At 41.3% G+C, this 13,579-nt stretch overlaps 1 protein-coding gene across 1 annotated transcript in view; it reads right to left on the bottom strand.

Moving 5' to 3' along the window:
- LOC145397050 (glutamate receptor 2-like) overlaps positions 1–11,510 on the bottom strand; it is a 45,263-nt gene extending 33,753 nt beyond the window's left edge. Inside the window, exon 1 of the mRNA XM_080270264.1 lies at positions 11,415–11,510. Coding sequence (XP_080126390.1) covers positions 11,415–11,510 — 96 coding nt within the window. The remainder of the gene's footprint in view (positions 1–11,414) is intronic.
- Between the last annotated feature and the right edge of the window lie 2,069 nt (positions 11,511–13,579).

Below are 13,579 nucleotides of genomic sequence, written 5' to 3'. Positions count from 1 at the left end.
GCCAGTTCTTCCAATTTTAAACTTAAATCCGTTGTGCCAGCCAGGAGTTAAGCACTGGCAAGACCCTGTCCATTATTATTAGTATTGTCAGGGGTGGAGTCACTTTCTCAAGAGGCTAATAGTACTAAAAATCAGCATTCGTGAGCAATTAGTCTCTGCTGTGTACTGTTGAGAAAGTTTATAAAATTCTCGTCCTTAGAGAATCGGCGAAGTAAGCCGACATAAACTAAAACTTACTACTTGTTTTCCACAAGTCAATTCCTTGTCTCTACTTTCAAGTAGTATATGGCATTTTGAATTCCTAAATTCACATCCCCCCTCCCCGTGACATCTGGCGACCTCACCAGGATATAAACTCCTAGCTCTAAAGTTAATAACGAAGTATTACTCACCACTCACACGTAGGTATTTGTTATCATTAAAGTCTATAGGCACTGTTTTACTGGTGGTTATTGATTCATTTCTATTAATTTTAGATAATAGTTTTCCCAGTCAGTTGCATTTTTTATATTTTCTTTCTTTACCAGTTTAACTAGATATGACTTGTCACCTCCAGCCTGTGCCTATATTCTTTACTTTTAATTATTACCATTTCTCTGCAGAACAGCAGTCAGTACTCAGTCTTTAGTTCACTCAGCTTTAGTTGATTTAGCATCATGGCTATTAATATATACGTACAGGAAGCCAAAAATATGGGGCTTACCGACCCCAAGGAAATTTAAGAATCTGTGCTCTCACTGTTCAGTTATGAAGAGCAGCGTGAGAGTGATGTCCGTGAAGAGCGCAGAATTCAATGCAAACATGAGTTAGTACAGCGTGAACATGAGCGAGAACAGCGCGAGGAACGCGAGAGAGAACGTGAACACGAGCGAGAAGAACGTGAATACGAGCGAGAACAACGAGAGAGAACGTGAACACGAGCGTGCCGAGTGCTAGGCACTTGAAAAACATGAACTCGAGATGCTGAAGCTCAAGCAAGACTCCTTGGCTTCAATCATATCTGGTGCAGCTAACCCAAGCTCCACAAGCACTCTCCCTGCACATGTTCTGGCAACCCCGTGCCTCAAGCTTCCTTCATGCAAGAAAGGTGAGCGAATCGAGCCATTCATAGCTCGTTTTGATGACATGGCGCAGCTGTACCAGCTGGATGAGGCAGCAAAGTGGCTCCTGTTTCTTAGCTTGTTTGAGGACCCTGCCCTCAATACTCTCCACAGAAATCGTGGAGACAATCACACGTACGAGATGATGAAGGCTGCACTCATCAAAGCATACAGTCTCACAGTTGATGACGCCAGGAGTCAGTTTATGAGGGCAAGTCTACAAGATAAGGAAACTGCTGTTCAGTTCCTCGATCGGCTTACTGCTTACGTAGATGAGTGGATGGGGAAAGATGAAACCTCTTGCACACGAGAGGGGACAATCAGCCTTATGCTGCACATACAGCTAGAAAAGTTGTGTCCTGCCGAACTTATGGCTCAGCTTAAGATCTGCCAGGTATGAATGCCAGCCAAATGGTGGAGAAGGCTGATGCATTCTTCACTGCGTATGGGTACCAAACTTGTAAGAAACGGACCTGGAACAAGAATGCTGACAAGTCTGGGAAACCATCTCAGACTGAACCCCAGCATCAAGGCCATTATCAGAACAATGGCCAAGGTCTAAACAAACTGCAGAAGAAGGACCAAGGGCAAAACACACAGAAACCCAACTGGGAGGGGACCAACAAGTACCCTAACCAGCAGCAGTATCATCCATGCAATCAAAGGTCAGGGCAATCCTTTTCAGCACCAGCCCCAGTGTATTGGAGGCAGGAGGCAAACGCAGTCTTCATTCTTCAACAGCAGCACGGTGGTGTCGTCCCTAGCAGCACAGGTACTTCCCCACAGGTCACAAGTCCCCCCAGCATCAGTGAACCTTCATCCATAGGTGGTCAATGCTCTATGTCCTCAGATAGTGAGTACGACCCCTCAGGTATGTAATTCTCAGGGCACCATGTTTGCCACACCATTCATTCAGCAGCTTTATCAATGGCTGGCCGCTTCCTCCACAGGCCCTCCCACAGGAAACAGTGCCTTCCTTGTTCAACCAGGGTTTGTGGGAGGCGTTCCTGTAAAGGTCCTGAGAGACAATGGTTCCTCAGGTTGCTCTGTCAGGTAGAGACTAATTTGGCCTGAGGAGTAAACAGGCCAACAGATCCAAGCTCAGCTTATTGATGGATCAGTGAGATTGTTCCCTGAGGCACGTAAGTAGGTGGCATCTCCTTTCTACACTGGTACAATACTTGCAGTTGTCATGCCAGAACACGTGTTTGACCTAATAACAGGCAACATACCAGGTGCCAAGTATAGTTGCACCGAAGATGGCGCTACTCAGATTTCGGCTGCAGTAACATGAGCCATGGCCAAGGCTCCAAACTGTGTCATCCCGGTGACCATTGCATCGTTGCAAGATCTGATTTGTAGCCAAGATGTTGTCCAAGAACAACACTCTGACCCGACATTTGCTGTTGTGCAGAAGAAGCAAAAGGGTAAAGTGATTAAGTATTCACGGGGAGGTCAAGCCTGGTTCCTTTGTAAACAAGGACAGCTCTACCGTGAGTCACGAACACCCCAGGGTGAGGTTCGACTGCAGTTTGTCATTCTCGCGAAGTTTGCCAAGCAGTGTTAGAATGGGGTCATTGTTCAGCCTCAGGAGGTCACATGGGCAAAAGGAAAACTCAGGGCCGTATCCGTGCTGACTTTTTCTGGCCAGTAATGGGACAAGAAATAGATAGGTTTTTGCATTCCTGCAGTGTGTGTCAATGTATCATGAGTCAGGGATGTGTCCTTCCTGTGCCGTTTGAATCCACACCCATAATCTCTGAGTCGTTTGAGAGACAGGGCAGTGGTAATTTGGGTGCAGACCTGACGTCTCGTCCATTGGCCCGAGAGGACACAGTATGTCTATGGCCTGTACGTACATATGTACTGTAGGTTGAGAGGAAAGTTCGAGAACCCCATAGGGGCAATCCGAAGCTGTGTCTGAATTACCATGTGGAGAATCTCGAGCTGTGGGCCTCTCTGAGGATTCCTTAAGTGTTCACACCCATGTTGAGTGTTAAAATGTGACCTGCCCGAGATTGCATAGGGATTCTCAGCTTGCCGATATTAATTGTAGAGCAGAGTTAGGTTTAACCAGTAAACTACCAGGGTTCTTTGAGATTCTGTCCTGGGACTACGTTTCCTGGTTAATAATGTATCCATTAAGAAAATAATAGTGTACTTTTTGTAGCATATGTACTGACTACTAGGCAGAGAGAGAGATCGTTATTTGATAAAAATTGTTTGTCGCACTGACACTTTTGATGCTTCACCTTGATTGATTTCACAGGTACAGCTGGTGGGTGTAGTAGTTTTGTTGTGCAGATCAGCTGATCATCTCTGCCGCATCCTGCCACCTCTTCTAATCTGCCTCATCATCTCCATTTACTATTAATTTGTATCACATCATTTTACACATAGGTACACTTACACTACAACTGTCACAACTACACCGTGTTTTACATACACCACGCTACATAACAATTAGTTGTTAATGTAAATCTAGTGAACTTTTTGCTCAGTTTGACATGAATACAGGATTTTTCACAGTTGTCACGGAGTTTTTCCTCAAGCTTGCTTCTGTTAATGTAAATATGAGTTTTTTTGCTCATTGGTGACTGTGATTTTCTCCTGAAGCAGGATAGTACACACACCACAGTGTGAATCTTGTGTGACTGAGTTAGGATTTATATGTATGTATATATCGTAAAATTTTTCCCAAGAAAAATTTGATTTTGATGGGACGTAACATCACGAACTCGCGCGATTGTGTATTTATACAAATTCGTGACATTGTGCTGTGGTGAGAAAACCACGAACTCTTGTGGAATTCCCACTGGACTCAGTTCAACCGTCCTTGTATACACTTCAATTGGGATGGTTTTCTGAACATTTGTCACTGTTTCAAAAGTGACCATTCTTATGCACGACATTTGTGCTTTCACTGAATGATTTTATTCTGTGTGTATATCGTTCGCCCTCTCTTCGTTGACCATTCAAGTTAGACCACGCCTGCTTCTGGCAAACACGTCCATCTCTTACTCCCCTTCCCAGTTTGAACGTAGTCAGTTTTGGATCGCCTTGAAGATAGAATCGTTTGTGCCCAGCGTAGAGAGCAGCGTCTTCATTGTACAGCGATTTCCTCAATCTCCACCTAGACAGTGACTGGTGAAGTGGGCTTGCAGCAAATAGCAGCGCTTGGTGCTCATCACACAAACGCCCAGTCTTTTGTAGCTTCAGCTCTATTCCCTCCACTGACCAGTATTTCTGTTCGTTTTTCTAGGCTTCAGTCTGATTAGCTTTTGAATGAGTGAGTGAGTGTATTTCCTTTGTTATTCGAATTCATGAGTCCTTCTGTGATCATGAATTCCCCTTTTGAATTCATTTTTGAGATTCACATAACGTAAATTTATTTCATTGTAATCAATTTACAGTTCTTTTCTTTGAGCTTAATGTAATTAGAATCGTGTTTTATTTCTCCTCATTAAGTTTACTTTAGTTTGCCGCTCCTAGTTTGCACAAACTCCTTGCATTATTCACGACTTGTATTTAAGCCAGTTCTTCCAAATATAAACTTAAATCCGTTGTGCCAGCCAGGAGTTAACCACTGGCAAGAACCTGTCCATTATTATTAGTATTAGTTATTGATTTTCAGGGGTGGAGTCACTTTCTCAAGAGGCTAACAGTACTAAAAATCAGCATTCGTGAGTGATTAGTCTCTACTGTGTACTGTTGAGAAAGTTTATAAAATTCTCGTCCTTAGAGAATCAGCGAAGTAAACCGGCATAAACTAAAACTTACTACTTGATTTTCACAAGTCAATTCCTTGTCTCTACTTTCAAATAGTATATGGGATTTTGAATTCCTAAATTCACATCCCCCGTGACAACAGTTTCGAACCAATTAGGGCCCTCTACCTGATAAGGGATAAAATCAGGCAGGAACTTTTGTATTTTCATTATATGACAATATAAATATGTGGGTAACCTTTTTCATTTAAAGTATTCACGGAACTTTCAAAACACGACCATACTGCAACATTGTCGTGCAATCTTCGTTGCTGTGCCTGAGATTGTTGGCGAAAATGAAATGCTGTACAGTAGTTTTTGATTGTCATGATATATGCTTTACCATGCATGATAGCCGAAAGTGAATTAGATTTTTTTCGAGTTTAGTGATACTGGAATTAATTAGGGAAAAACTCATCCCATGTAATGGAATGTGTACAGTACTTATGCTAACCTGGATACAGCTGATCACCAGCCACAGTCTTTAACGCAGCCATAATAAAAATAAACCAAAGAGCATCTGCTGCTGCCACGATCCTCTGCATTTGCGTACTAGTTTCTGGAGAAATAAAAAAGAACATGTGACCTAAAAGGATTAATGTTTTCACTACAAGGACTACTTTTATTATTATTATTATTATTATTATCATTATTATTATTATTATTATTATTATTATTATTATTATTATTGGACATTTGTGCTGCGAGGGGGTTGGTGATAGTCAGTACCCTCTTCAGGCATAAAATGATCCACAGGTATACATGGCGATTTATGAGAAGGGTGGGTGGTGAATTGAATGAAAGGAAGGCAATGATTGATTATGTGTGTCTGGATGAAAGGATGCGAAGATGTGTAATGGATGCAGGAGCTTATAGAGGTTGGGGAAGTGGACTTTCTGACCACTACTTGGTGGTGGCCAGAATCAAGATCCAAATAATATGGAGAAATAGAAGGGAAGGACGGGAAGAAGGACTGCTTGCAAGGAGAGTGGAAAAGTTACAGGAGGATGAGAAAAAGGCAGCATATAAGAGAGAAGTGGAGGAACGATTGGGCAAAATTGAATTGGAGCAGATGGGGCACGTGGAAGGTGCATGCAGGATATTCACAGAAGAAATATGTGCAGCATGTGATGTGGTGTGTGGGATGAAGAGTAAAAGGAGGGGGGTGCAAGGAACAGCATGGTGGAATGAAAAGGTGATACAGGGTGTGGCACTAAAGAAGAAAGCATACAATGAGTGGATGAGAATTAGGGGCGTGGAAGAAATTGAGAGGCGGAGGAGAGAGTTATATGTAGAAAGAATGAGAGAGGTGACAAGATTAGTAAGAGAGAGTAAGAAGAGAGTGGATGAGGAATTTGAAAGGAATTTGAGTGTAAAGTGGAGGGACTATAAGAAAATGTTCTGGAAAGAGGTGAAGAGAGTAAGACAGGGCGGAAGTGAAGTTAGCAGAGGAGTGAAAGATAAAAATGATAGACTGCTGGTGGAAAAGGGAGAAAAAGTGAGCAGATTGAGAGAACACTTTAAGAAATTGTTGAACATAGAAGATGGAAGTAATGCGAGTATAAGTGGCTGGGGAATAGCTGGGAGAAGGAGGGAGGTGAGAAGACAGGAAGAAAATCAGTAGGATAGAAGTTGTGGAAGCAATGAAGAAAGTTAAATTGGGGAAAGCCCCAGGAATTGATGGAGTGTGTGGTGAAATGCTGAGGCATGGGGGAGAGATAGTAGTAGAATGGATGTGGAAGATGTGCAGATTGGCCTAGGAGGAAGGTAGACTCCCGGAGGATTAGAAGTCATGTAAAATTATTCCCTTGTACAAAGGAAAAGGGGAAAAAGAAGTGTGTGATAATCATACGGGCATTTGTCTTCTTAGTATAATAGGAAAAGTGTATTGTAGGATACTTATTGACAGAGTTAGAGAAAGAACAGAGGAATTAGGTGGAGAAGAACAGGGAGGCTTTAGGAAGGGAAGAGGTTGTGTAGATCAGATATTCAATCTTAGATCTTTAGTGGAAAAGATTCTAGAGAAGGGAAAAAGTTGTATGCGGCTTTCATGGACTTGGAGAAAGCATATGACAGGGTGGATAGACAAGGATTGTGGAAAGTGTTAAGAATATATGGAGTAGATGGGAAGTTGTTGAATGCTGTGAAGAGTATGTAGGATGGTGCTAAGGCTGCAGTGCATGTGGATGGTGAACTGAGTGAATTTTTCTCTTTGAAGGTTGGGTTGAAACAGGGATGTGTCATGTCTCCATGGTTGTTCAATCTGTACATGGATGGGGTAATAAAAGAGGTACAGGGTAGGGTAATGGATGTTGGAGTGGCCCTGGTGAGAGAAGGTAGTGTTTGGAAACTTCTTGTACTGTTTTTTGCAGATGATACTGTGTTGTTGAGTGAAGACGAAGGGGAGCTGCAAGGCTTGGTGGATGAGTTTGGGAGAGTGTGTAAGAAACGGAATCTAAAGGTGAATGTAGGGCAGAGGAAAGTTATGGTCTTTGAAAGAGGTGAAGTCAGTGAATGTACAGCGAGGTTGGATGGTGAGGAATTGGAAAATGTGAGTATATTTAAGTACTTGGGTACTGTGATGAGTAAGGATAGAGGTTTGGAGGATGAAGTGCTTGAAAGGTTACAGCATGGAAGAAAGGTTGCTGGTTCCTTGAAAGCAGTGATAAGAAACAGGGAAGTGAGCATGGAAGTGAAAAAGTTACTACATGACAGTATTGTGATACCAACTCTAACGTATGGAAGTGAAGCTTGGACGTTGTTGGAAGGACACAAGTAAAGAGTGAGAGCAGTGGAAATGAGTTATTTAAGAGGAGCCTGTGGAGTCACATGGAGAGAATGAGCTGAGAAGTGATGAGAGCACGAGGGAAAAGTTTCGGTGGGAATGCAGGAACAGGTTTCTAGTCCTGCAGACTTTGATGGAATCTGAAGACAATGATATTAATAAAATGTGGAGAGAGGTAAAAGAGGTTTTGCATGAGAGTGCTAAGGTTACTGTTAAGAAAAAGGGAAAAGCGAGAAGGAAAAGTGGATGTCAGATGAAACATGGAATGCAATTCAGAAAAGGAAAGAGGCTAAGTTAAGAAGTAAAGAACAACATGTTGATGGCCAGGTAGTTGAAGTACTTAGAGCAAAGTACTGGAGTTTACATTCTGAAGTAAAAAGACTCGTTAGACGTGATAAGAGGAGACTATATGATGAAAAGGCGACAGAGACAGAAATTAAATTAAGTAAAAATGACGGTCAGAGCACAAGAGCAGCGTATCAGGCCATAAAGGAGTTAACTCGGACTTAAAAGAGAAGGAAGGAAATACCTGTACGAGATAGAAATGGTAATTTGATTACTAAAGATTTGGATATAAAAGGAAGGTGGAAAGAGCACTTTGAATCTGTTCTAAATAGACCAATCCCAGCTGAAGAGGACATTTTGCCAGCCGAGAGAGATTTGCAGATAGAAACAGGGGATATAACTTCGGAAGAGGCAGCAAAATCTATAAAGGAGTTAAAGAATTTTAAGGCCCCAGGAGAGGATGGAATATTCCCTGAAATGCTTAAGGTGGAAAATTACGAGTTGATGAATGCGCTTTTGAAACTTTTTAATGTGGCTTGGGATAATGGTGGAATTCCAGAAGAGTGGAAAAATGGAGTGATTATAAAAATACCAAAAAAGGGAGATTTAAGTGTGTGTGGCAATTGGAGGGGGATAACTTTGATACCTGTAGTTGCAAAAGTCTTTTCCAAAATCTTGTTGAACAGAATAGAGCCAGCAATAGATAAAATTTTAAGAGAAGAACAAGCGGGATTTAGAAAGGGTCGAGGTTGTAATGATCAGATTTATATTGTAAGGCATCTAATGTAACAAGCTAATGAGATGAAAATGCCACTTAGTATGTGTTTTGTGGATTTTGAAAAGGCGTTTGATAGTGTTTCATGTGGAGCTATGTTGAAAATTATGAGATTCTATGGTATACCAGAAAAGTTTGTAAATATTATTAGAAGCCTGCATGAAGGTACTTTTTGTAAGGTAATGGTGGGTGTTCTTTGAGTGATCCATTTCATGTTAGGTCAAGAGTAATTCAAGGAGGAGTTCTTTCGCCATTGTTGTTTGTTTTGGTTATGGATTATGTTATGAAAAAGGTTGTAAGGAGAACAGGTGCAGGAATTAACTGGAAAGAAAATAAGTTGATGGATTTGGACTATGCTGATAATACTGTACTGATTTGCGGAAGTATTTACGAGATGCAGAGGGAGCTTGAGTGTCTGGTGGAGGAAGGAGAAAAAGTGGGATTGGTAATAAATTGTGGAAAGACTGAAATTATTAATATGAACGTGGAGAACCAAATCGATTGCGTAAATGGGAATAATGTGGTGAAGAATGTAGAAAACTTTAAATATCTGGGAACAACTGTATCATCTAATGGATCATTAAACAATGAAATTGAGGAGAGGATTAGACAGGCTTGGCGAGCTGTTGGAATGTTGAAATCTGTTTGGAATAATAATATGCTTTCGGTACATACTAAAGTGAAAATTTACAAGTCCATGGTTAGACCAATTTTAATTTACGGGCGTGAGTCATGGTACAGTACAATTGCAACAGATCAGAAAGTATTAGGATTTGAGAATAAAATACTGAGAAGGATTCTTGGGGTAAAGTGGCAAGACAGAGTTACAAATGCAAGAGTAAGGGATATTACAAGAGTGGAACCAGTTAATGAATATGTGAGACCGTCTCGCTGGAAGTGGCTGGGGCACATATACAGAAAAGAAGGTAGTTTAATACAGGATGTGCCAGAGTGGACTGCTAGAGAAAGAAGAGGTAGAGGTAGGCCGAGGGAAACCTGGTTAAGGACAATGAAAAAAGAAGCAGGAGAGGAGTGTTGGTGGGACCTGAAGGAGATGGCAAGAGACAAATATTGGTGGAGAGAGTTCATTGAGACCCTATGCATCCCGTGGGGTGCCACAGGAAATGATTGATTGATTGATTGATTGTGGTGTGGATGTGATAGGAAGCGTTAGGAGGAATACACTGAGGTGGTTTGGCCATGGGGAGAGGATGGAGGGTGAAAGACTGACGAAGAGAGTGTATGCCAGTGAGGTAGAGGGGGGGGGAAAGGGAGGGGGAGGCCGAGGATGAGATGGAGGGATGGTGTGGAGAGGTATATGAGAGAGGGGGTGTGAGTTGGGAGCAGGGCAGTGAAATGGCGAGGGACAGGGCGACGTAGAGGCGATTTGTTTGTCGCCACCCCGAACGGGATTAAGGATCTGGCGATAGATAGATAGATTATTAGGTACAAGCTGCCTCTGTATAGCTAAATTCAAAATTATATGGATTAGACTCTTTCCCCATTAACTTTTTAACGATCAGTAGCATTCATTAGCTAGAGCAAATTTACAAAATGACCTCTACTTGAATCAATTGCTGCAGATACTTATGAACGGAAATTTTCACGAAATAAACCATCCATTTACACAGCTCAAAACACTCATATAAGCGTTGAAAAAATATGAATATCTACTTTGCATTCCATATATGTATTCCTTAATTAACTGGGAAGAAATAAAAAAAAAAACTGAGGCCCTGCAAAACCTTTCCATTCATAGAAAACTGTGCAAAAGAAAGCCAGAATCAATATCCGTTCAGATCAAGAGTCCTGAAAATACTGAACTGAAAAGTCATGAGTTCATAGGGAGTGGGAACGGGAGAATGAGGACAACTGCAGATTTGATAATTTTTTTATGTGAGAAACACCGTCGGAATAATCCACATTCTTTGCCAAGTCATTCTATGTGTACCTTTCTCAGATCCAAAACACACACACACACACACACACACACACACACACACACACACACACACACACACACACACACACACACACACACACACAACACACACACACACACACAATATTCCATTTACACCTTTACTCAAACATGCACATGTTACATGGTTTCATTAACCCTCAGCCAAAGGATTATATTTTTTTAAACTTCCCTCTGGCTAAAAACACATGATTTTAATTTACACTTCCATGGACCCAATTTTTATTTACATTTGCAGAGGCCTATTGAAGTGAAGGAATTCGGTTGTCTTCACTACCCCTGTCAACAGTTCATGAAGAAGGGTACCTTCATGTGGTGACACTGATATTACTGGGTGACGGAGTTCCTCCGTTATACAAACGTCCCGCAGCAACTTCCCAATCCTCCGAAAGGAAGATGGTAAGCTTCGGGAGGAGGGTAATTTTCTGCCTCCAGTATACTGGCTTCACGTTTCAGATGAACCTGGGTCTCCTCCTCCTACGAGTACTATTATTACTAGTACAACCATTACCACCACCACCACCACCACCACCACCACCACCATCACAACAACAACAACAACAATAACAACAACAACAACAACAACAACAACTACTACTACTACTACTACTACTATTACTACTACTACTACTGCTGCAACTACCACTGCTATTACTATTACTACTACTACTACTATTACACACTCTCAACACCGTGTCTTTTATTCATTCTTGTTACCTACAGTATATGCGATCATGTTCACCCTAAGAAGGACGTACTTGGAGTGAAGGAGAGCGTCACTCTGCTCGTTATATTCTGGCTGCAATGCCTCCTTCATGATATAAAAGTCTTGTAACCATATTTTCTGTTCTTTCCATGTGTTTTTATTCAGCTTAGTAGAGACCCCTCGAACTTGATGAGTTAGATTTAGGCCCATATTTTCGTCAGTTAAGGAGGCTCCTGAGCACCTTTTCCTCCGTAACTTATTTTTGGATCAGGCTGGTTAATATCCATTTGTACCATACTTATGCAGAGTATGGCGATATTAAAACGATTTAAGCAACAAGAAATATGATAGAAACATAATTAGGAAAATAAATCGCTTGGGAAAAGGTGATATGGAGCTTCAATTACCGGACAGAATGCCTACCTCATCACACGGGTAGTACCGTATAATAAGCAAAATAAATTGCATAGGGTGAGGTGTTAGAGACCTTCTAACCGACAAGAAAACGGGCCCTAGTCTTCCTGAATTCCCCCAACCCTAATCTTGACCTTTGAACCTATTTCCTTTCCACTGACGTAATAGCCACCACAGTCTCTCACACTAGTTGAAATTAATAATACACTACTCACAGACTTTACACCAGATCCGAGACAATTTACATTCCACACATAATTCCCCCAGTGTCAAGGTGTTTCCTTTAATATAACACAGTACTATCATGTACACATGGCAACATATGAACCAGGGACAGCATCAGTGTGTAATAGAGGTCTGGCATTTGGGGCACATGACAACCTTGACATCATAACATGTTTGTTGGTGGCACTGACATGTAAAATATTAGATGAAATTACCACATAACTGTGATGCATGAACATGGGAAATTGTCGCTGGACTTCCGCTTCACACAGAAACTGTCCGAAGTTCTTATGTGGCCAGCTGTACCTCTTTCCCATTACAGTCGTTTCTATTAAATGAATGAGAGATGAGCTAACTGTCCTTTATTGAGGTCCATTGGGTTCCTAGACAGAGAAGTCAGGGGCCGCTACAGGAGCAATGGATACAGAAGAATTAAATAAATGTAGGATTAAAAAGGGATTAACTAAAGTTAAGCACTATATGGGCTAAATTTAAGCACCTTACGGACTTAGAGTGAAACATCTTTCATGTGAAAATCCTCGGGTAGATAATGAATGACTTTACTGGGTTGCGTTAAAGTCCATCACCTTGCATGTGAAAACCCAGCGTTAGAGTACACCACCTTGTGTGAAAAAATCCTGATTAGAGTACAAATCCTGCATTACAGTGCACCACCTTCACTATATTGCTTGTGAAAATCCTTAAGTACTACTGAACAATCGGGTCCTCCTAGAAATGAATTCAAACACACACACACACACACACACACACACACACACACACACACACACACACACACACACACACACACACACACAAGTAAATGGGAAAAAACTTAATCATAACTTTGCATTAGTCTAATTATCGATCTAAGTGTACTAAGAGTCAGTCATTCTATAATGTCAGCCAGATATTATTGCCTTTTATTTGGTCGCTTAGCTGTTGAGTTTTACCACCCACGTTGCGAAGCGAGTGGAGTGGTGATGTTTTCAGTCGTGAGGTTGGCTGGCTGGCATTGTTTGTGTGTGTTTTGTATCCTGAATTTGCGTTTAATTAGAAATGGAGGTGCAATATTATGTCAAAGAAAACTTTCAAACTACGTGGGTGGTGAGATCCCATCGTGAGATGGCTTCTAGTTGAAAAATCATATCATATCACCAATTCAAAAATTACTTGTGCGTCTTAGATTCCTCCATCACGCTTTTTTTTTTTTTTTTTCAACAAAGTGAGCCACACTCTCTAGGTCAGATGAAAAATATATTTCGGGAACGTGTTTATTTTCATTTCAATACAAAACTTTCAAGATTAATAATTATAATTAGTGCAGGGTGATTATTGTGTGTAAAATACAGTCATTTATCATTCACAGTTGCCGAATATTGGTTTAGTTACTGGAGAAACATTACAAACCTGTGTGTGTGTGTGTGTGTGTGTGTGTGTGTGTGTGTGTGTGTGTGTGTGTGTGTATGTGTGTGTGTGTTGAAACTTGAAACCTAAGTAAATCTCATCTCTGTCGCATGGTGTTTGTAAGTACAAATATT

This window comes from Coenobita brevimanus, chromosome 40, assembly GCF_032717465.1.
Source record: "Coenobita brevimanus isolate Jiangsu-jjx chromosome 40, ASM3271746v2, whole genome shotgun sequence".
Taxonomy (NCBI): domain Eukaryota; kingdom Metazoa; phylum Arthropoda; class Malacostraca; order Decapoda; family Coenobitidae; genus Coenobita; species Coenobita brevimanus.
Note: the sequence above shows the minus strand (reverse complement) of the source record. Positions and strands in the feature narration are given on the sequence as shown.